Source organism: Porites lutea, chromosome 9, assembly GCF_958299795.1.
Source record: "Porites lutea chromosome 9, jaPorLute2.1, whole genome shotgun sequence".
In the NCBI taxonomy this organism is placed as follows: Eukaryota; Metazoa; Cnidaria; class Anthozoa; order Scleractinia; family Poritidae; genus Porites; species Porites lutea.
The window spans coordinates 23758695-23783694 of NC_133209.1; the positions used below are offsets into that span (position 1 = coordinate 23758695).

Sequence of the window (25000 nt, forward strand, 5' to 3'; positions counted from 1 at the left end):
AAAGTGCAAGTGTCAATAAATAGTTTGTTTTGAACGTTAGAAGGTACTGCATGGGGAATTTAATGGATTCTTTATCTTAAAACAAATAAAGAATCCTTGACTGTGCTCTGTTCTGCTGTAAGGCACCTAGTAAGCAGCTTAGAGCACTCAAGAAGTAGGGAGAAACACTCTCCTACATCTCATGTTTCCCCTAGACTTCTTTCTTGCTCTAGGCTCTTTCTGTTTGCTTTACAATAGAAAAGAGCACAGTCAAGGCTTCCTTATTAATTAAATAAAAATATAATAAACAGTACAACAAACTGTTGAACTTGATTTTCACATTATTTATAAAGAATTAGAAAAAAGTACAAAAATTCAAAGAGCAACCTACAGGAAAAAAAATTCAACCTTAATTATATTCAAATTACTGAAATAGTCCATACATAGATCATCTAAAGGCTGTTAATCAAATTTCACCTTGCTGCTCACTCGTGTATGCAGAGCAGCGGCATTGCATCTCGACTGCCATCTTAGATCATTAATTTAATAACTTTCATAGGATCATACTGTCAGGTTATATAACACCCCATTGTATTATTATAGAGTGTTGGGACTTGTCATCTCTTTAATGTTAGTAGTTTTTATTGACAGATAGATAAGCTATGGTCTCCCAAAGTCAAATTCCTGGTTAAGATACTTAACTTATTCAGTTATTTAGTGTTTCCCATAAGGTCGGAGACAGACATATCATTATAATAATGATGATGTTTATGAAGATCTAGACGATAACAAGGATGCAAATGTTTATGTAGTGATTGTACAGTGTTATAGTCGCTAAAACTAACCTTGGGTAGGCTTCCATCTTCAGCCATTGTGTGAAACTCATTGAACAAAATTTCTTCGATATAACTCTCTAATTCATCATTTTCTATAGTCTCTACAAAAGAAGAGAGAAAGCCTTGTAAAACTTAACCTAACCTTGCCGATTATTGCTACCTAAGCTGCAATATACATGTATTTATTTTTCTGTCTAATAAGGGGTTAGCCTGTCTACAGACGTCCCCCCTCCCTTTAGGAAAAATCGGGAGAGGAGATGTCTGTGAATCGCCGCGATAATTGTGTTCCCATTTCCCAGCAATGTTGGGGACAGCCTCCGATTGGTTGTAATGTTAATGCCATGACGCAAATAATTTCGGGTGTTGTTATTTGTGAATGAACCTCAGAATAGATTCCCTGGGGAAAAACTCAGCCTTCGTGGACAGCTTAGCACGTTTATATCTATTTACTTGTATTTTGGGTCTCTGGAATAGGCACCGATGTTTCAGGCTGTACCGATTGCTGGTGCGTCTTTCTCTGTCGGCTGGTATTGTAAATAACAAGAGAAGGATGTACAGAATTCAATGCTTAATTAGAGATTGTATCTGGATTTTAGTGTGAACATTGCGTAAAGATGTTCGGCTAGCCCATGTACAGACGCCAGGGCAATTTTTGGGGTACATGTGTCGATTATGACTCAAAGAATTAGGCAAAAGTAAGGCTATAAATTTATTGTCATTTCTTGATGAAGAGAAGTGAACGATCTTGGATCAACTCCTGCATAAAACGCTAGACTGGAAATGTAAACAGTGCTTTACAGATCAAAATTCTCCCAAAACTAAAAACCACAGGAAATCAATGCACAGAAACAGACTGACTTTATGAGCTAAAAAATGACTGAAGAATGTGTTTGAATCTTCCAGAGAATAAAATACTCATTATAACTAGATATTCTAGTTAGAGCCTAGCTTAGCTATAAAGGTTGAGAATGTCCAATAACTGCATACGTGCTGTACAAGAGTCCAGAGTCGTGTTGGTCTGTCAACACCTTTTCAAGTGTCAGAGAAAAAACAAAAACAAAAAAAATTATGCAAAATTTGCATAATTTAATTTTGTTTTTGTTTTTCTCTGCCAGTTGAATGTATACCGGAACACGATTAACGATGACGATTCACAGATGTCTCTTCTCCGATTTTTTCTGAGCAGAGGGAAATCTGTACACAGGCTAATGAGGGGTTAGTTTGTTGTTGTTCTTGTTTGGCTGTTTCTTTATGCTGGTATCAATGTTTAGACGGAGAGGGTGGGGTGGGGGAGGGATATGGGTAAAGGTGCAGCATTTGACCACTTCTGCTGTCCCCCTCTCTGGGGAATTCGACCACAAATCTTGCCCCATGCTGCTGATATTATTCTGAATTTGACAGTGCAGAGGACTGGGTCCTAAACTTGTTTTCCAGGAGACACCATCTCAGAAAATATCACTAAGTGTGAAGCTGGCATGTATTAACCCTTTCATTACTAAAGCGGCCAGCCGGAAATGGCCAATTTTTCCTAGAGCGGCCAAAAGCGGCCACAAGAAAAGGGTGCAAAAAAATGCGCTGTATACCCTAGGTAAGGCAGTCTTTGTCAATACTTATTGTTCTATTGTTATGGGCAGGCATAAACCAATCAAATCACAAGAAGTGCGCATACAAAACTATTGCATGAGGCGAGTAGTGAAGGGCCGAAGTTTGGTTTCGCTACGAAGACGTACGTGCGTGAACCTACGCACGCAATTTGTATACTGGATTTCTCTCATGCCATAAAACACACCAAAAGCCAGATGGTTGAGCATTTCCTTCTTTTGTCTATTTGCTTTTAAGAGAATTTAGTTCGCTAGTTATAATATAATTATAGATATTCAGTAAATTTGAACGTGCTTTAGGCTTGTATTTTGTCTTTGTTTATCAATATGGCCGCCGCCAAATCAATACGATTTTTGGTTCGGAAGATGATGGTAAGAGTAATTTAAGTTCTACTGATCAGCGCCGTAGCTAGTATGAGGCCAACCGAGGCACTCGCCTCGGTAAAATTTTGACGAATTTCGCCGATCATTTTTATTTTACATAAGCGATCATCGGATATTTTTAACGCATCATGATATTACAAAGAATTCAGCAATTCAGTCTATATACTATGAAAAAATTACCATATCATCGATCTCAAGGGGCTACGTATGTTAACTCAAATTTTTTTTGAACAAATACTGATCAAAACCATTGGCGAGGTTAACGGTCACCCAGATTATGTAGCTTGTTTCTGATTATTGCTTTTTAAATTCCACTTAAATTAACTCGAAAAAAAGTTACTGAAAGGCCCAGAAAACGCTGCAAATCGCATTTCCGAGAGACTAAAGTTCAAAATTTCTCGGGGGAGGGGGGGGGCATTCCCCTGAACCCCCCTAGCAACTCCCGCCTGCCTCGGTTGGCCGTTTGGTCTGGCTACGGCACTGCTGATTTGAATGTTGATGCAGAGTTATCTGACATCGAAGTGCAAGAATTTTCTAAGGAAGAAAGCGACGAAAGTGAGTCTGAAGACAGTAAAAGCGACAACAACTCAACCGCAAGTGATGAACCCGAGAGTTTCAATTTCAGATGTTTACACTTCTCGCATGGGCGGCGTGGATCGTGCTGATCAGCTTCATTCTTTTTACTTGTTCGGAGTAGCAATCAAAGAAGTGGTATAGATACATCTTTTGGTTCCTCTTTCATGTATTTGTTTGTAATGCTTTTGTTCTTGAATCGGAACGCATTGGATCGAAGCGCAAAACACTTGATTTCAAACTTGACCTCGCACACCAACGATCGATGGTTTATTGCAATGAAAGTGAAAGCGTAGATGGAACAAGATTCCAAACTGAACCATGCTGTACCCTCAAATCAGTATGTTTCAGCTCGTATGGAGGGTAGAAAAAGGAAATGTGTACAGTGAATAAACAGGGCGAAGAACACCCTAGGGCTACAAAGTGGAAACAAGATACGAATATAGCATTTTGCATCGTGGCACTATGCCGAACAGGCTATGACAATGCCTTACACACACAGTCATAAAAATTTCACTTTTGTGAACACAAATCTGGCATATTTGTTATATTCTAATAATTTCCCTTGTTTTGCTATAAAAAAGTAAGCTATATTGTGATGGATTACAAATAAATTCTCATTCAAAGTTTGACAATAGGCACTGCAAATGGCGGCAAATTTGAATTTTTTTCGTTACTTGCAATTTTATCTTAAATATCTTGTGAATGCAGGGATAGTTGTCTTTATTAATTCTTTAAACTTAAGGAATGACTTCTTGGCTTCATGTCTGTGTAGTTAATTGTGTGAAACAAGGCTCTGAAATCTACTGAGCATGCATGTTTTGATTAAGTATCACAGCCATCTTAGATCCTTGATAATTGTTCAGGAAGATGGGGGGTTGGGGGCCATTAGCCTGTAGTAGTGAAAGGGTTAATCATTATATTTTTATAATGCAATACTGCTACAGCGTTCCATCTCGTATTCAGCATAATGTAAAGTTTGTTTGAAGCATATTGTAATAATTTCATTTTGGTGAAACCAAAGCTGGATTTTCAGCCTTTTAGAATCGTTGAAGTGACTGGTTTCAGATATTATAAATCAAGGAGCGGTGTCACAATAACTTAGCTTACTTTGGTGACCTTAAAACCAGTTTAATTCACAATGAGTAGCCAAAATAATCATCTAGGCTTGTTAAATGAACTTTCAACTGACAGTTGGATTCAGTTTGGGATACAAGTATTTTCATATGTTTAATATCGGGCAGAAGAAAGAGAACAAAGTGGATTAGATTTGACCTTTTTGAAATCTTGTTGCTGTTGGGCCCTTGAAAGTCATTACATGGTTTTGTTATCCCCAGGTGTGGATATTTTATCAAATTTGAACTATTTTCCAGTCTCAAGAGACAGGAATTTGACGAAAAAGTTGCAAAAAAATTCAAATGCCGCACTTTGGCCCATACCCCCCTCCCCCCCAACCTCTCCATCTGAACTTTGATACCTGCATTACAAGAAACCCTGCAGTGTCACATCACTTCTCCCAGTACAGCACAGAGAGGCAAAGGAGGAAACATACCCTGTGTAGTAGCACAGCCACCCCAGGCCCATATTTCATCCAGAGATGTTCCACTTCTTTTTTATCTTTAACCCTGCCCTCCAGTAACTCTGAGGCAATGGGCTGTATAAGAATACCCAACCATTTATTAGCACGCCAGTATGGTCATTACCGAATGATAATATTTCGATTGACTGACTATTCGATCGAGTTTATAACAACGCACAAATTAAACGTGCTGAGAATACAAACCGTTTTCTCGAAGAACTTGGTCTACAACATCAACCATCCATTCCGCTTTTTCTCTGCTGTCTATTCCTCCAAATGAATGTTCAACAGCGAGCTGCAATACTGCCCAATTGCTTAAAACAAATCGAACAGAATCGAACAAAACATTAGTTGAACTCCCGTCCGCCATGTTGGATTGAGAAAATACCGCTGATTGTAGGTACTGCGGCGCGGGTGTGTACGATTATTCTCTGGCCCAGGCTCTCTCTCGAAAGGATCAAACAGATAAAATACAAGGGCACCGAGCGCTCCCTAGACTCTCCCGCAGACATTCTCAGGGCAGATAAACACATTTATCTACCCTGTTCTTAGGCGTGCGTCACGCGTTCCTTCTAAGTGCTCCAAAGGTAACTATTTATTTCCTATATCACATGTTATATTTGAACTTAAGGGTTGTCCCTGTGTATTATTGTCTGCCTATAAAGCATGGTGCCGGGCGATACAATTGTCTCAAAAACTTTTAAGTAGCTACAAAGGCCTAACGTTGCCGAGTCTCTGCATGGCGTTTTCCCAGTCCCTCTCGGTCAACTCACTTTGGTGACGTATCCGAGGCCAACGGGCGGGAAACGCCTCACATTTTCGCTTGGACAACGTGACCCGAAACGCTTTGGCCGCGCGGAATAATGGGGCCTATAGACTAGGCAAGGCCGAACGGTCAAATTTGCCTGTTTCACTTTAGATCATGTCATTGGATTCACAGATTTGCAACCGACAATAACTTCCACTGGAAAAAATAACAGATTCCCATTTTTGGATATTTTAGGGTATTTAAAGAATACCCACAAAAATACCAAATTTATTGGAAGAGTGAGACAAGTCCCAATCAGGGAACTTGGTTGGGAATTCCCTGGTTGGGACTTGCCTCGCTTTGCCAAATTTGGGATTTTTTTGAGTATTCTTTAAATACCCTAAAATATCCAAAATGGGAATCCGTTATTTTTTCCTGTGTTCAGTTCCAAATTTTCCATTTACGAGTTGACGCTCTAATCAGTGTTCCACTTTTCTTTATTCTTTTGATTCCGCTCGGTCACTTTCATTTTTCTTATTACATCGAGGGCACAGTTCCTCTTATGATCAAGGTATAGTTACACAGAGTTCAACTAAATTTGTTTACAGATCATGCAAAATCTCGCGAAAAAGGTGCAAGAGGTAATAGCCAAAGAAAAAAAAAAGGAAAACACGATTGAAAATAACCTACGCGAAATAATGAATATACCGGCATAAATTTACATATGAGAAACGTGGTGTCGCGAATTCTACTCTGGGAGCAGATTTTTCTCTCTTGAATTGCTTTTATTGTTTACAAAATCGTTCGCGTGGCTTGTCTATCGCGTGGTTAGACAAGACACGCGAACGACTTCGTAAACAATAAAAGCCATTCGAGAGAGAAACATTTCCTCGAATTCTCAGTCACGTACGTGCTGTGAATCAGGTTTATTTACTCGGTATAAACATACATGCGTAAAATGCAGACAGGTGTTTTTACTGGTCAGGCCCGTCCTGTATAATATAAACGGCGTTATAATTTTTGCAGGAAATAAGCCTTTATCATGGACCTACGTTCTACAATGAGTTAGTTTTTAGAGTGTCACAGTGGCGTTTCCTTCATTTTACCTCTTATAGGAGACACGAAAATTATATTCCAAGAGGTGTGAAATACTAATGGTAGCCAAGGTTTCCTTTCTACTACAAGAAATTAGGAACATGGCGGAAACGAAAAATTTAATTTACGTCTAGTACACACTAACATGGTTTAAACTGTCAAGCCGTCCCTACAAGCACTGCTGCTGAGCCTTTGATTTTTTCAAAGAAAGGACTAAGATTGTTTTCTGTCTCCGTCACAGTGTGCTCAACTCCGTTCTTTCGTTTTTGCCGGCTAAATGTATAAGAGACATTAAGATTCAAGAACGAGGTCGTCTACGAATACCGCGAGATTTGATTAATAGTTTTTTCGCGTATTCTCAAAATATAGACTCCCTGGAAAACTTCATTTTACAATTTTTCTCTCGAAAAGTTAGCAATGTTACCTTTAGTGAAGGAGGTTACACCCTCTCCCGATCGCAAAATGATGAAACTTCTAATATTTGATATCTTGTTCCCGCCACTACGACATTCTCGCTAAAACTCCTGGTAGAGTGACGACGGCTAGCAACCACGTTTTCCCGCTAAAATGACGCTGGTTCAAGGGCGAGCACTACTATACTTACTATTGAGAAAATCGCGTACTCGTTATCGTACTTGTCTTAGGATCTAAAGGTCTCTATTGATAATCCGTCATAAAACAAGACGACTGAGTAACAGAATGCATATGCCGTAAACTGCCGCTTATAAGAGCCTCTCCACGTCAAGCTCCTCCCAGTTGTAGGACCATCTACCAGTAAACAACAACAACTGGAAAATCATCTTATTATAACCCCACCCCACCCAGTTACATTCCCCCCCCCCCGAATGGTTAAAGTCGATTCCAATTATTATTATATTCTAATTCGCTACCCCGCTCAAACGAATATAAAATATTTATCATGTAACAAGCAACCTCAACTGGGGTGTGTCAACACGAGCCGTGTGCGACCCTCTTTATTATGCCTTCATCAACAAAATGGATGGAAATCATACAACAAACAGAATGAAAACTCGGAAATGTAAAAAATTACAGCAAGAAAAACAACCCTACAAAATGATCTAAACTATGTTCGTATATCAATGATTCAGTAAGCATACAAAACATGCTAAACCTTTCATATAGCAACATGCAAAAAACTACGTCTAAGAGAAAGCCCTGGTTACTGGGTATTTAATTTTGAGGGCGTAGGGACGGTCGTAAGACGCGGATGAATATAAAGGAGAACAACTCAAATATATATAGCCTACCGCTAATGAAGCAATAGAACGGCACACCATGTAACACCCCAAAGAAAAGGTTACATAACCCATGATAAATGCATTAACTTTTTGTGAAGGTTAATATAAAACTAATAATGCAAAACGCATTTTGATCACAATTGCAATCACTTGTTTCCGGAAGCGCTTTTTCTATTCCGGGTAAAAGCCCCTCTGTTTACAAGCCATCCTAAAACTCCTTACAAAGATGTATAATATAAGCCCAGGGCTTATAAACAGCTGTTTACGGTATTCCCTGTCTACGCCAAATAGTAAGTTACGTACAAGATGGAATGGTAGCACATGCCACCCATATAACGAAAAGAGCGAGTGAACGCATGCTCAGAGCAAAGAAGACTGGGAAATGAACTTGAAAAATGTAACTGAATACGAAATTAGAGAAAAAAAGTCCTAAAACTGTTCAGTTCACAGGCATTTAGGGCTTTCCTTCTACAAGGAAGGACACAGCAGACCCGAAAATTATTACAATACACAGGCTGACATATTTGTACTGTTAGGACTGCCTTGCATGACGTTAGCATGCAATATATACTGAATCCAGCTATAATTAATATACTAATCAAACATGTCATATTGCTCAGCCGGTCATTGGCACAGGGTAAGAAATAAACGTTAAGGGCTTAGTTATCGGAATCAGTTTCTGTCAAATTAGCCAGTGACTTAAAAGATAGAATAATAGCACTTACTACCCGGCCATATATAGAGTTAACACGACGCGCTCTTAAACATAGCCGAACCCGCGGTGAAACAGAAATGGACGTGACAAATGTTACTGAAGACGGAAAAGGGAAAAGAATTCTAGATCTTTTCTGTTCAGCGCAATTCACTGAAGGGATGCATGGCGAGCTAATCTTTCTTTCAGTTCTAAATATTATTCTGTCCATTGCAGCATTTCTGGGGAACACACTGATCCTAGTTGCTCTACACAAGGAGACTTCACTACACCCACCGTCCAAACTTCTGTTTCGTAACCTAGCGATAACGGATCTCTTTGTTGGTATTATTGTAGGGCCTTTGGCTGTAACTTATCGGACCTCTGTTGTGAACAAGCTATGGAATATTTGCCATTACGCGTATTGGTCAAGAACTATCTCAGGCATCATTTTGTGTTCGGTGTCATTGTACACACTAACTGCAATATGCGTGGACAGACTTCTTGCTCTGTTGCTAGGGCTAAGATACAGACAAGTTGTAACTTTGAAAAGAGTATGCATAAGTTTGATTGTTTTTTGGCTTTTGTCTATTGTTTCTTCATTTATCGTGGCTGGAATTGAAATAATTTCGTGGCTTGCAAGAGTAGGTTTTAGTCTGTGCCTAGTGACCTCAACTTTATCTTACATAAAAATTTTCTTCACTCTGCGTCACAATCAAATACATGTTCAAAACCAATTTTCACAAGGACAGCCGAGTCATGCACCTCCAATGAATATAGCTCGATACAGAAAGGCAGTGTACAGTGCACTATGGGTGCAAGTGGCATTTGTTGTTTGTTATCTCCCTTTTTATATAGCCTTAGGATTAGTACCTCAAAGAGGGATACCTCTATCTAGTATATACCTTGCCAGGGAATTTACGGTTACTTTAGTATATTTAAACTCGTCTTTAAACCCTTTGCTCTATTGTTTGAAGATGGGAGAAGTAAGACAAGCTGTAAAAGAAACATTAAAGCGACTCTTCTGTTGATCGAATCAGTTTACAAAGCATTTCAAAGAGATACAGCAGGAACGCGTTAATTTGGCCAGCTGGTTGGTGAAAAATGCAAAAACCAAATTCGCGTCTTCTCTTAAAGAGAAAAAAAAGTGATACTGTCAGATGTGCCTTGTATATATCACTATATTGAAAAGAACGTCAGTATTACGAAAACGTTTTATTGCGGACATGATAAGACTTTAAAGTGAAATAAGACAAACTGTGATCCGAACCGCCGATGTTGCTAATTTTATATGTACATAATTTCCTATATATTATTCTAATTGTAAATATATTTCATTGCAAGCTCATTTGAAGCATACATCAGCTTTCTTCCAGTTTATTGCAAAGGTGTTTTTTGTAATTATATGCAAAATGTAGAGGCTTGAACTGTAATAAACGAGTCCGCAAATCAGAGCTTAGCTCACCAATAACCAACTAAAAAATGTTTACACTTCGATCGATTTCTTCCGGCCTACTACTGATAATTCCATTCCAGTGTAAAATTAATAAACACTATGACACATTATTAATATACTGAACGCTGAAACAGTCGGAGGGATAAAAAATAATTAAAAGAAGCACAACATTTTTTAAATGCATTATCAGCTATTATCGGTCTTAAAAATATCTGCAACCGGTGCCCATTAAGCCTTCTGCACTTTTTAGATAGTAAGCCCCGTGCAAACCGACGCAACATTGGTGACCGCCAACAACGTGTTACTCCATACATTGTTAGATGTTACATGTTGCGTCCGTTTGCACACCCTGTTACATGTTTTTGTGTGTTGTTTTTGCGCAAAGTATGAAAGAGGTCAAACTTTTAGCCGTGCAAACGGACAACGCATTGTTGGGCCAACAATAATGTAGCCTGTACACACACGTTGTTTTATTTTTCTATTCGTTCTTTTCAAAAACATCGGCGAGCGTGCGAGAACGAGCGTGGAGCGCGAGCTTGCGCTGGCGGTCAATAAATCCCCTGCGGTTTATGTTTTAGCACGCGCGTTCGACGGACTTTGAAGAGAAAATAGAGTGTCTGTGAACAGGCTAACAATAATGGGAGTTGTTGTGCCCGTTTTTATGTAGCTGTACACTGACTAATAAAACTGTCAAAAAATAACAGCAATAGTAATAGCTATAAGAGATAGTCCATATGCACGTCATCTTAAACAATTTTATTTCCAAGTTTGATGGTCTCAGTAACATGCAGTAACAGTGTTTTGGCTTTTTTCTGTTGTTTCTTCGTTAATGAACTTTGGAATTCAAATAACGTGGTGGCTTGCTAGAGTAGGTTTAACTCTGTGCCTTGCCACCTCAGTATACATAAAAATTATCTTCACTATCAATTTATTAATTCTCATATGTTTTTCTCTTATTGTGTATTGATATTGTTTGAAGAGAATTGATGTACTATCCTAGTTAAAATGGGGGAGCCTGCTACATGTAGACCAAACTCTCTCAATCAGAAATTCAAAACTTCAGGGGAATGCTCGGCCAGAAAACAGGCTGTCTTATATCACAGTTCTTATCATAGTTCAGCTGAAGTGATGCCTCAAGTGACATTATAAGGGGGGCATGTTTGCCATAAAGTACATTCATTTCTTCTTTCCTCTTGGCACCAGGTTGTTCTGATGGGGCACTTGTGGTTGTATTGAGGTGGATTGATCCAACTGTTAAAGGTAAACAATACGTTGTATCACATTCTAATCTAGGGGAATTCTCTGTCTTTAATTCATTCGATACACATTATCTAGATAAATGCATCCCTAGCCACTTTAGTAAGCATTTTATAAGAACGGTGCCTTTTTTAAGATTACCAGGCGGTGAGTACAGACAGGCTAATGTAATAATTATTATTGCATATAAAAAAAAAAAAAAATCGCTATTTAAATAGGAAACCTATTTGCCACAGCAAGCCCCAACTTAACTCAGTTCCCTTTGCAACTGAGTTACAGTGCGACCATGTGAACTGAGGCCATCCAGACCAAAAATGAGACAAATTTTGAAATTAGCCAATCACCAGTTGAGATCTAAACAATAAAATTGTGCATAATTTTGTACTCAGAGCCAGTTCAAAATACGAACTGTGAACCATTTTTTCTAATAGATACAAAAAATAAGGAATCATGACGTTTGTGTAAATCAAGCTGAAACTGTTTTCACTTTTGACAACGTCTGGGTTTCCCAGAATCAAAGCCAGCAGTAAAGAAATTTTGACCAGTCCGAACTAACTTTCTTGCATCCTCAAAAGTTTTGAGGATGGAGCCTGGAGTCTCCAGTCTTGAGGATTGAGGTGCAAGTGACTGTCAACTTACTTTTTAGTGGTACTGTACTTGTCATTGGACATGATAACAGGACAGATGAAGTACACATACAAAAGACTATCATTTTGAAGTTGAAAATGTGTGTATAGTCACTTAAACTCATCGCTAATGATAAAACACTAAAGGTGTTATGTAATGAGGCTATTGCTGTTTTAGGTTAATTCTGTGCTGAAGTTATCAGGGGCATGGTGTACTTTACGCAAATATGCACGTGTGTACTTGAGAAATCGGTAGGAGTTTTTTTTGAATGATTTTCCGTTATAAAAGTCATTTGTAGTGTCGTGACATGACCTTGTATTGTGCAGATTTGTTTCTGTCCATCTCGCTGTTATTCCGCATCGTTTTTACACGAAAAATACAACAGTTTGAGTGGTGAAACATTCATGAAATGTTTGCCTTCAAACGATCCCACAATACATTGCGTTTTAACAAAAAACAAAGGAGGACTGGGGAAATTCGTGTAAACACATTTGTCGCCACAAAGAATTGATCCTGACTGATTAACATTCCTTTCAAGATCTTAATATCTGGAAAGTTTTCCCATTCAAAAGCTCCATTTTTTAGTTTTCTCTCTACATATAAATGTCAAAAAAGTTTATCTCGGACTACTTTAATGTCGTTTAACTGGGAAATCATGGACCAGATAGACCATGCAAACCATAACCGAGGGATAAAGCTGAAGCAAAATATTAGGCACACGTGTGGCGCGGTATCAACAAGAATTTTGCAGGAAATTTACTCCTAACAGATGTTGTATTGTTTTCAATGATAAACATTAGAGATACCTAACTAAAAATTAATAAAGGCTGACTACAATAATAATCATTGTTTGTTCCTTTCCCGTGCTCATGATCGAAATGAAGGAAAAACTCAAAAGTCATCAAAGGACTTAGCATGCGGAAAATGTACACAATCCTGCACACACAATTCACAATTCTTCCAGCTCGTGCTTTTTAACTCCAAATTTCTGCACAAAAAGGTAAGCTTTAAGTGGTCATTTTTCTTGAGTGGCAAGGAAAAAAATATTGTCAGTAGATCTTATCTATCATTCCTAACATAAAAATGTTTTGCTAAATTTTCGTTTGGCATTTGAATGAAACATCTTATTCCAATTTTGTGTGAATTATTTTTTAGGGGAAGTGTCTCGCCTTGTGCTTGTGAACATTCCAGTACAAGCTTAAAGAAGAATGCTTTTTCTATCGTAAACAAGCCTGTAAACTACCAAAATATGTATGAATGAAAGGAAAGCAAAAACGTCATTTTGTACAAATATAGATCCGCGTGCGTACCTGCCAAAATGGTCACCGTACGCCCGTGGTTATTAGTCAGCAACTTTACCCATACACGTATACAAAAATACTCACGTAGAATTATGAGGAAGATATCCAAAAAACTTCATCAGAGAGCACTAACCGTAATAACTTTTTGGTTATTTTTGCAGGGACATCATTAAAAATTGAAAAGAGCCAAAAATGTAACATCAAAACAAACAATGCATTGTAGATTCCTATTAGTTTCAATAGCCAGTTACCTTCAATGTATTCATCCTTCTCTTGTAACACTTCTTGCTTTCCTGGAAATCAAAATATGAACATGGATTTTTTAAAAACTTAATTGTTAAAGGAAAAATTCCTTAACCAGCTACAAAGAAGACAAGCATCCCATCCCATCCTATCCTAAAGCCACTGACCAAAACTTATCTATGGCCTGTTCATTCCACAAAGAGAGTATCAACTACGAGCAACTAGCTGTGAGATGACAATACCCAACTCAGTGCTTCCCATCTTGTTGACTATCTACCATCACATATCCAATGGATTCTCAGGGAATAATAACATTGTTAAATAGACAATCTATAATCATTATAATGTTTTACTGAAAGTTTCAATCAATTTCTGCCAAATTATCTTGGAAATTTGTTTGCGAGACAAGTAAAAACAAATTCTTGACGTCACTGCATCATTCTGCACTCTCAAAGATCATAGCTTTTGACCAATGAATACATGGGAAAAAGGCAGTTAGTCAGTACAAAATGTGTCTTACATGCATGTGCTAACAAAACTTACTTTGCTCCCTTTCTTGTCTGTGCCTCTCTGATTGTTCTAAGAATTTTCTGAAATTGTCCTCAACTTCCATATTTGTGTCACTGTCATTGTCATCACTTCCACTATTATCACTGGCATAATAATTGTCTTCATTGTTGGAATAAATATGCTCATCCACATCATCTTCATCATAATTATTGTTATTGTCATTATCATCATCATCATCATCATCATCACCATCGTCAACAACATCATCATCATCTTCACAATCCTCATATGTATTATTGCAGGCACCATATTTATCATTATCAATTCCCGTAAATATTTCATCACAGGGACAGCAAGGAAAATGTGAGCTCCCACTTTTACTAGGACAATGTGAACTAAAAGAAGATGAAATTGGATGACCAGGACAGTCTTTGCATGAATTCTCTTTTTGCAAACGGGGATCACTCTGATTTTCACCCTGCCAGTAGTCACAGTCGCATCTGACAGTCACAGATCTTTCTGCACATTCACAATTCTGATCTGAAAGCTGACTGCCCCAAGACTGATTGTAGCCGTTGTAAACATTCCACCACCATACCGATAACTGATAGCAATAATTCGCGTTTGCTTGGGCGAACGCGATGTAGTCGTCTCTTGTTGTAGGCTGTTGTCTATAATGGTGTTCCTGATTGTAGTAGAAATTATCCGGTTCAGCCATCTTTACTATGCAGTCTCTAAGTTTAAGTTTTCTTGCCTCCACCAGGTCGCCATATTGAAAATGCACTCTCATGTAGCATTGTGGGTAAATTGAACACGCAATCTCTTGTACAGCGGTGCAGGGAAACAAAAACAAAATGGCGGCCCGGGAAAATGTCCACGTGTGCGATTACAAGCGTTGCGGAAAATCGTTTTCTAAGGAAATCCGGTTGGTAGAACACAAAAGAATGCACACAGGAGAGGTAAAAAAATGTTTTTCTGATTTCTTCGACGGAGTAAAACGCGTTGTGGGACTGTTTTTGCTTAAATAATTATCCACAACACTTGTCACTCTGAAACGTACCGGATACGTTTGGCGTTTGGCGCGCTTTAATATTAATTTAAGTTAGGTACTGTAGCTCTGATGTCTGTCCCTTTTCGCTTTAGTTAACTGTTTTCAACACTTTGTGTATTTCTAACTTCTGTTACTTAGATTTCTTGTTTGCATGCCGATGTTCCAAATTTCGGCCCACTGCCTGAACAGAGAATGCAAAACTTGTTTGTTTTTGTTTTGATCACCGCTCCAAGGCTTAAGGATCGGACGCGCTAGATAAATTCATATGATAGGTATAGTTTTGACTCCAATGTTGCGAGCTTGCTCTTTAATATTTTAGTTCTAATTTATAGTTTCATTAGTCTTCCAAGTAATGTAATTACTATGATTTTTATTATTTTTTTAGATAATGAACAATGGAGCAGTATAAGAAACTGATAAATTTTAAATTAAATTTTCACAGTGATAAATTTTAGTCTGTTTATAAATATATCTGCTGTTAGCTAACAAATTTTTCATGTAATATAACTCATGCACATAGTACTACATAGTACTACTAGTACACATTCTACTGTAACCACATTACTCGAAGCTACCGATAGCTGGGCAGTGAACGTTGATCGTGGCCTTGTCAATGCCGTTGTCTTCTTAGACCTAAAAAAGGCTTTCGACACAGTTGATCATCACATCTTATTAACGAAATTACAATATTATGGATTACGTGGTTCCTGTCACGAATGGTTTACTTCGTATTTAAACAATCGTACCCAAACTTGCCAAATTAATTGCTCAATGTCAAACCCAAAATTAGTTACATGTGGTGTTCCCCAGGGAACAATTCTTGGACCTTTATTGTTTTTACTGTATATTAATGACCTACCTAATTGCTTGCATTTTTCACAACCTAGAATGTATGCCGATGACACCAGCCTAACCTATGCCAGCGCAGATTTAAAACTCATAAATGACTGCGTTAACGACGATTTAAACAAGGTGTATATATGGCTATCGGCTAACAAACTGACCCTTAACTTGACTAAAACTGAGTTTATGTTAGTTGGGTCGAGGCAGAAGCTATCAAAGCTTTCTGAAACTCCTTCTTTTATCTTTTATGATAAACGACCATCCCGTGATGCAAGTGTCAACGGCAAAATCTCTTGGAGTGCATATTGACCAAAACTTAAGCTGGGAATGCCACATACAGAGTATTTGTAAAAAGATTGCTTCTGCCTTGAGTGCAATTAAAAGAATACGACATCTTATTCCTTTTAATGTATTAATTAATGTTTACGACAGTTTAATTCAACCGCATTTTGATTACTGTAATGTCGTATGGACCAACTGCGGCATTGGTCTTTCCGATAAGCTGCAGAGGCTCCAAAATCGTGCAGCCCGTATTCTAATGTCCGCTAATTCTGATTGTAATGTGGACGATTTGTTCCTGGCACTAGGTTGGCGTAAGCTTAAACACCAAAGACAAGTATCGACGGCTATTATGATGTATAAAACCGTACATGGGATGACTCCCGACTATCTAACATCTAAATTTGTATCTCGTGACGAAATAACTTCTTATCGATTGAGGAATACTGAAAATAAATTAGTCCTTCCACTGCCCCGTACCAATTATTTAAAGAAAAGTTTCTCCTATAGCGGAGGTAAGCTGTGGAACAGCCTATCCCATGATTTAAGATCTGCAGATTCTTTACATGATTTTAAACGCAAACTGTGTCGCAACAGTTTTGAATGAGATCATACATTAATACAGTTTTACACGGCATCCTTGAAAAGCAGCTTTTATTTGTAAATAGCTAGGTAGTTAAAATATGAATATATTTTTAATCAGAGTTAGTTTAGTTAGGTATAATAGATCTTAGATTTTTTTGTACATGCTGAAGGAACCTTAACCGTGTTTAAATAACGTTATCTATCTATCTATCTATCTATAGTAATATTTTATATTTCTAATCAATCGGTTCACCACCTAACCTGTGTGATTTTTAGTTGGATCTGGCGTCAAAATGTTTTAAACTGCCTGCATAATAGTGATAACAATAATAATACAAATAAACACTAACCTTTTATTGATAACAAAACTAACTATTAAAACCTATTTACAGTTAATTTTGCTGAAGAAGAAGAAGAAAAAAAAAATTCAGCCAACGCACTATTTACAAGTCATTTCATTTCATGAAGCTCCTGTTCATTTTGATTAAAAAAAATTCATGTCAATTAAAAAAAAACTCATTTCAATTAAAAACAATTCATTTCGATCAAAAATAAAATAAAAATATTGAAAAGATCCAAAAATACTAATAGCGTTTAATAATAATGATAATGATAATAAAAAGATTAGGTAATCTATGACTGTGCTTGTGTGGTTACTGCCTTACTTTTTATAATATTATAGTATAAATTAAATGCTATGTTGTACTAGAAACATGTGTCTCACTAAAATGTCACAAAGCTCAGAAAAAAGACCAACATCAGAAAATTATAAAAGGGAAAAAAGCCATAAAAAGAAGAGGAAAAAGGAATGCTTCTTTGCTAGGTATCATCCTGTTGCTCAACTATGCTGCACCACAAGAGATCACACTCTCTGACTTGGTGAAAGTATTCTATTTAAAGCATATTTTTCTTTGAACATTCTATTGATAAATGCCATCTGAGGGCAGTGAAGCCATAACATGAATGAAGATAAATTTCAGGAAAATATGAAAGGTTTTTGCGATAAATAGTCAAACTTGTTATTATGCTGTTTATTTTATAGAGACCTTGTGTATGCCCTCATGAGGGCTGTCAGAAATCATTTATCCGGGCTGTCCATTTAAAAAGGCACTTGCTGTCTCATAACAAAGAAAAAGTTTTCAAGTAAGTTAATAGTATGTTGAAATGACCATCTGGAAGGGTGAGATGGGTGATAGAGGTAAAGCCAATATAAATGTAGCTAAGCCTTAAACATGACCATCATGTAGGACAGTGTGTATGTTGTTCCGCTGCCACTTTGTTACAGTGTTCTAGTCTAGGCACTCAAAATAAACCTACTAAACCTACTCCAAATTAAATCTTAACCAGAAACCCAATTCCTCATACCACTCACCAATTTTCCATTCAATTTCCTGTCCCGGCAAAAAAAACCCTTTGATTTCTTTGGCATATCGCAGGCTAAGCCGCTTGAAATTCCTTACCCCCCCCACCCCCACCTTTCTCTGTTATTAAGCTTATGAAAAACATAAAACATTAATCCAGTGACTGCATTTACTCCTGATCATGATCAACACCTTTGTTTTAGGTGCAGTCAGTGTGAAATGTCATTTGTCACCAAACACAACTGCAAAAGGCATGAACAACGTGCTCACAACAGGCCTTTCAAGGTAATTTAGAGAATTCTATTTTTTCAGTCTAATATTGTTATTTTAATGGCAGCAATTAGACAAAATCCAAAAATAAGAGTTTGTATGTGGCATGTAGTTTGAAAGATTGATTTAAAATAATTTAATAGGTAAACCTTGGGTGCTTCTTAAAATATTCAGTGAAAAGGCAGAAGAACAAAGGAAAAGGTGATGAGGTCCTCATTCTCGTCCATCCTTTGATAAAGTACTTCTCTTCCACTCTACACCATCTATCTTTGTATGCCCTCTTCCTGCCTGTTTTCTCCTTTTTGGTCTCAAATAGCCGCATTACCGGCTGCAATCAAAATATAACATTGCTGTATGTTTATACTTAATTCAAGTGTATTGAGACTTCTTCACCATGCAAATTGTTATCTCAGACTGGTACTAAGTACTCTACATATGCACTTAACAGTGTTGCTTGTTGTTAATCTGTACTTCTGTACTACATGTAATAGTATCTGTTATGTTGTCATCACTTCATTAATTATTATTATTTTTTTATATACACTTTTCTTTTGGATTGATCTTAACAGTGCCCTTATGAAGGCTGTGAGCTGGAGTTCATGAGATGTAATCAGCTGAAGATCCATCAGTTTGCTCACACTAGTGAAAAACCTTTTAAGTCAGTAAACCTATCCAATGCCAATATATTTTTATATTTGTCATGCATAGTACTTAAGGCAAAATGGCCAAAACCGATTTCTAAGTAATTAACCAATAAATTAGACTCAATTTTGCAATGTATGCAGGGCTGGCAAAAGGCAAAAATCAGAGGATTAAGACTGCTTGCAATTCAAGATCAGATCATAATTTTTTTTCTGAGACCCAAAATTTCCTAGATTCCATTTTGCCACACCCATCAATGTGAATGAGAAAATTATGAACAACACATTACTTAGTGTGGACCAACTTTCCATGAAAAGAATGATTTATCATACATTACAGTGTTTTAAGCAAAAATTCTTTAGAAAAATACCCTGGAGAGAAAGACTCTTCACCTAAACAAGCATACAAATGTATACTGTTACGAATGTATTGGTTCAATTTCAGTAGAAACCAAACGGCCCTATGATTTTGTATTCTCTGTTTTAGTCGTAACTTTGCACGTGTACCAAATTGTGGTCCCAATAAAACATTTAAGTCCTCTTTCCACGTTGTTAAGGTTTGTTAGGCCGTAAAATGTAATAATCTCCGCAAAATGTAATGTTAACGCAAAATGTAATAAGAATCGCCGCAAAAGGTAATACTAACGCAAAATGTAATAACATTGACGCAAAATATAATAAAATTTTCAATGCAAAATGTAATAATCTTTCAACGCAAATTGTAATAACTTTTCTAACGCATAATATAATAACGCAAAATGTAATAATTTCCGAATAACGACGTGCGTGCTATTTCAAAATCGGTATGGTGGCTCAGTAATCAGTAGCTGATCCAGATCTTCATTTGAATTATTATTATTATTATTATTATTATTATTATCAATATTGATATTAATAATAGTAATATTATTTATTTTCTTCTTCTTCTTCTTTTTATTATTATTATTATTATTATTATTATTATTATTATTAATGAAATAACGGTTGAAACGTCGTGTTACTTCCGTGCTGAGCTAGTCTCCCTCGCAGCCGTGTTTTGTCTCATCACGCAACACTCTTCCCCAACAAAGGAGGAGGAGCGTTGCGTGACGAGACAAAAATGGCTGCAAAAGCTTGCTGCACTGTACCACAACTATAGCAACTGAGAGACTTGGTTTAATTTCAGATGTTGAATTTAATTCAGTCAAATAAAATAGCTGTTGTCAAAAACAAGTAATAGAATCAACTTTCAAAGCATAATTCAAATGCATTTAAAATATGAGATATCTGCCACACTTTTTTTCATGAGAACCAGACAACTTTGGCTGTAGCTTACTTTTCCTAAGTTCTCACTTAATAGAGGCTGAATTGTTCTTAATGCTGTTTTTTAGGTCGAAGTTTCTTTTATGTTGAAGTTTCCAAGCTTTGCGAAGTCAAATCACTTTGCCTGTAAGGCAGTTGTCGTTTGCCTAGAACAGATAGCGCAAAAATTATTTAGTTAGCCCAGTAACGCATTTTTGATTGGAGTAGAGCTAAGCTGATGCACAAAAATATTGAATTTGCCTGGCGAGGCAGTTGTGATAAGAAGACAGGCCATCCTCTTTTTTTTTTCTCCGTTTAGCGTCGTCCGACCGACCCAAATTTTTGGCATTTTCAAAAAGAAAAGTAATGATGTAGTTAAACCATTTTTCAATTCTTTTAATCTGAAAAATGAGCATATAGTAACAGTATAGAGAAAAACAGGAACAAAGACATGAACATTTTTTACAGTATAACCGTCTTGCGTTATATGAGGGAAAATGTGATGCTGTGAACAGGATTATATTTCTGCCGTATGAAAGCCTTGAGTTACATGGTTTAATGTATTTTGTAATCGATTCCTAAATGTCAGCGAAAAAAACGGTTATTGTTGCGTTCCTTACTTTGAAGATAATAAATGGTGTTCTGGTTCCGTATGTACATAAATAACGTTAAATTAGCCCTACCCTTGCACCCTGAACTAATGTTCAACGAAACTTTCATAGCTACTCATATGGCTTCGTTTATGACTACAAATTGTATAGTACGTTTTATTTGTTTGAGTAGTCAGGGAAATACTCACACCAGAAGTCACCCATTTCATCTCTAGAAACATTTCCTGAATTTTCAATCTAACTATTCTGTCTTTTGTAGCTTTAGACATCTAACAGAAAATGTGTAATAATTCAATAGAAGTTAGAGCTATATTATATATTACGTCTGTATTGGGACCTGTATTACGTTCAAATCAGCGGAAACAAACGTCCGATTCGGTTCCCTAAAGATGATTACATCTCCTCATTCAGTTTCATTGTAATGTTAGCAATAATAATAATATTAATATTAATATCTATAATAATAACAGCTTATAATTTAATTGAAGATCTGAATTCACTACCGATGACTGAGCAACAATACCGATTTTGAAATAGCTTGCACATCGTTATTCGGAAATTATTACATTTTGCGTCATTACATTTTGCGTTGAAAGATTATTACATTCTGCGTTGAAAATTTTATTACATTTTGCGTCAATGTTATTACATTTTGCGTTAGTATCACATTTTGCGGCGATTCTTATTACATTTTGCGTTAATATTACATTATTTTTGCGGCGATTATTACATTTTGCAGCATAACAAGGTTCAAATAATTTATTGCTGGTTTTAGACTAGTGAGGTTAAATAATGTAAATGTTACATATAAATAATATTTTTTATATTGTAGGTGTAAAGAGAGAGGTTGTCTAGCCATGTTTGATTCACCTGGAAAACTAAAGCGTCACCAAAAGAGGCATGATGAAGGTAAATCCTGATCAAAAGCAGTCTTAATAACACCAAGGGATGAAGCATGCATATAATAATACCAACTCCTAAATCATCTTGGAGCTTCTTTCCTAGTTTATCCTTAAAGAGTTCAAAAAATCTTCCAGATAAAAAAAGTCTTTTGAGCTTTTCTTTGCCATATAGTCTAGAAATTCCATAAAATATATTATTTTTGTAATAATAATAATAATAATAATAATAATAATAATAATAATAATAATAATAATAATAATAGTAATAATAATAAGTAACAAGTAATAATGATAATGATAATAATATTTATTTATCTATTTATTTATTTAAATTTTATAGTGGGGTTTCTGGCTTTGATCAGGTTTTTTAATTTACAGCTGTTACCACTAACATGCACCCTCGAAGGGTTTTTCTCTCTGTTGAAATCTTAGTTTTCGTGGATGTCAATAAACTGTTTCCATAGTTTTCTCATGTGCTCTGACAGAGATTGTGCAAAACAACAAGCTCTCTGCGAGCTGAGTGAAATAGCCCAAACACTTTCTATAGTGTAGGTAAAGGTGTTCAGGTTGTTTATTTATTTGATTGTATGAAAACACGGGAGCCGTGGACGAATTGCCAGGGAGTAGAAATTCAAAGAAATGAAAGATATCACACTGACAAGGGAAAAAAGTTTCCTCTAAATGGAGGCTGTTTTCGAAAATGAATTTTGTAACCTGCAGATCAACTTGCCATTCTTCATGTTATAGAATAGAATTCAGAACTAGCAAGAACTCAGAGGAGTTGTGAGTGTGTACTGAGAAAGCTTATGTGGTTGTAACTTACAGTGTGTAAATAAGTCAATGATTTGAGTTTCCTCCTACAAACACTCAACAAATTCGACATACTCCTCGTAATCTTGACATGAAGCAGTGTAGCAGTTGTAGCAAAATATTGCGAAAACGGTTTAAATGCCAACATGTTCCTCCAAGTGCTCAAGAAAGGGGGAAAGAATCTTCTCTTGGCCAACATGTGAAAACCATGGTAACAGTTGATTGACATCCACCAAACCACAGGTTTGAACCAAAGAAAAACCCTTTGAGGGTGGGTTAGAGGTAACCGCTGTAAAGTTTTCTGAGTAACTTTTTTCTGATATTTTTCTCATCTAAGGGGCAGCACCCTTCTTTCCAAGATGTCGCGATGATGCATTTGCTTATGAATGGCTGCGGAAGCATGTGTCGTCCCACAAGTGTGGCATATTTTGTGAAGGTTAACAACAACGACGACAAAAAGATCATCTGATGTCATCCGTGTATCTGTTTTTTGTCTTTGTTGGAGATGATGTTGTGTTAGGTTTGTTAAAATGACCATTTCTAGGTTGAAAAGCACAGTAACTTTGCTAGTTATTTATATCAGTTCATCTTTCTTTCACAATAACTGAGTGATTTCTTGCTCACTGATTGGTTGATGAGTTATGATCTTTAATATTGTAGACCATGGAAATGAGGTTATGATGGCACACTTTGGTTTTCTTAGTCTCTAGCGTAAAAGTTCTAATAAACTTTGCCAGAAATGGGCTGAAGAATGTCAATGAAAAATAACCCAAACAAACAAGCAACAAATAATATTTTAAAAGTTAGCATTGAAACGTCTAGCTTGCAGCTCATGGTCCACTTGAGTTTGTGCATTTTGACATCATTTCTATGGCCTGGAAAAGTGCAGGTCATAAAAAAGAAAAAAAATTGTGTAAACTAGACTGCATATGCTTAAAATCAACTTAAGTTCTCATTGTTGAAATTTGTTTTATAGTGGTCGATTTTCTTGTCTTATTTTCGGCCATTTGTACATATAAGGCACGACATTTGTAATATATTGTTGAGTTACGACTTCCAAATTTTATGCTGTTCTTACATTATAATGATTTATGCCGAGTCGGTTTTAAGTGAGGAATATTTATAATCTCTTAATCTCTTTGTTATTATCTAAAATTAAGGAAAACGCTGGTGTTATTTCTTAGCAAATAAGAAGTATCAAACACTGGCCTTACTTGTTCCTGCCCTGCTCTTTGTTCGTCAGTTTTTTTCAGACGTCTAATTGGTCCGCGCGCATGTCGCAGGGTTGTCACTAAGATTTCAATTCGCCAGGTAAATACAACAAATAGGTGGGAAATTAAACAACTAGGGATTTCTTTTGCTTCTATTTTTGTACTACAGTAGAACCCCGATAACTCGAACTCCCTGCTAACGTGAACTAAGTCCTTAATTTCCCTTGGATTTTACCCCACTTTTCAGTCATTTTAACTCGGTTAACTGGAACTCGGATAACTTGAATTCCTTGTTAACTCGAACTACATGTATATTTCTTTTCTCTTGATCAAAAAGTCACTGAAATTTACCCCGGTAACTCGAATTGTGGTTCTCTTAACTCCACTCGGATCCCATTAGCTCTTCTTGTTGTATAATGGTAAAAACACTAAAACTGACACTGTTTATCAATTAAGCAATTTGATTTTAAGTGGTGAAACGAACAGACCACGTTTCATCCTAAAAAATTCCCGTTCATGTTACCGTTCTGATGAAATATGTTAAATTTGCACTGCACCATACACTGAAGTGCTGAAAAATAAGTAACTACCAGTTTTTAACATGGCAAGGTAAATTTTGCAATCGACCTTGATAACTCGAACTGTTTTTCGTTTCCCTTCAGAGCTGGGGTTACGGGAATTCTACTGTATTTTCTTTTTATGGAAGTAGCTGGGGATCACTTTTGCAGTAGCTGGGGGAAAAGCCCTGGCCTTCTGCCCTAAATGACCGGCCTGTGTTTGCACAGTGTTTATTTGGAATGTGAAGAATGATTGGTCAGTCAAGATTGTATTTTGGTTTGTTTTTGCTTTCATTCATGGCACTCACTTTAAAACCACTCTATCGTGATTGTAATTTGAATATATTGTATATAAATAAAGGCATATGTTTTAAATTATCAAAAATTTAAGTAAAAGTCAAATTTTTACAGCTCTAAGCCAGCTGCAAAACGTTTATTTTTACGGTTAACAGTGTGGGC

General features: G+C 36.7%; 3 protein-coding genes and 1 pseudogene across 3 annotated transcripts in view; 2 read left to right on the forward strand and 2 right to left on the reverse strand.

Moving 5' to 3' along the window:
* Positions 1–5343, reverse strand: part of LOC140948367 (pre-rRNA-processing protein TSR2 homolog) — an 8535-nt gene extending 3192 nt beyond the window's left edge. Inside the window, exons 1-2 of the mRNA XM_073397602.1 lie at positions 5157–5343; positions 825–916 (exon numbers count right to left, since the gene is read on the reverse strand). Coding sequence (XP_073253703.1) covers positions 825–916; positions 5157–5322 — 258 coding nt within the window. The 5' untranslated portion in view covers positions 5323–5343. The remainder of the gene's footprint in view (positions 1–824; positions 917–5156) is intronic.
* LOC140948024 (uncharacterized) lies at positions 3443–3881 on the forward strand (annotated as a pseudogene).
* Positions 5344–9968: 4625 nt separating the features above from the next.
* LOC140947625 (uncharacterized) lies at positions 9969–14903 on the reverse strand. The gene is made up of 3 exons (XM_073396772.1): positions 14173–14903; positions 13638–13679; positions 9969–11452 (listed from the first exon to the last, which is right to left on the reverse strand). The coding sequence occupies exons 1-3, from the start codon at positions 14855–14857 to the stop codon at positions 11253–11255; spliced, it is 927 nt and encodes a 308-aa protein (XP_073252873.1). The 5' UTR covers positions 14858–14903; the 3' UTR covers positions 9969–11252.
* Positions 14904–14992: 89 nt separating this feature from the next.
* Positions 14993–23330, forward strand: LOC140948488 (transcription factor IIIA-like). Its single transcript, XM_073397731.1, has 6 exons — positions 14993–15098; positions 17940–18040; positions 18462–18543; positions 19098–19186; positions 21894–21970; positions 23111–23330. The coding sequence occupies exons 1-6, from the start codon at positions 14994–14996 to the stop codon at positions 23212–23214; spliced, it is 558 nt and encodes a 185-aa protein (XP_073253832.1). The 5' UTR covers position 14993; the 3' UTR covers positions 23215–23330.
* The last annotated feature ends 1670 nt before the right edge of the window (positions 23331–25000 follow it).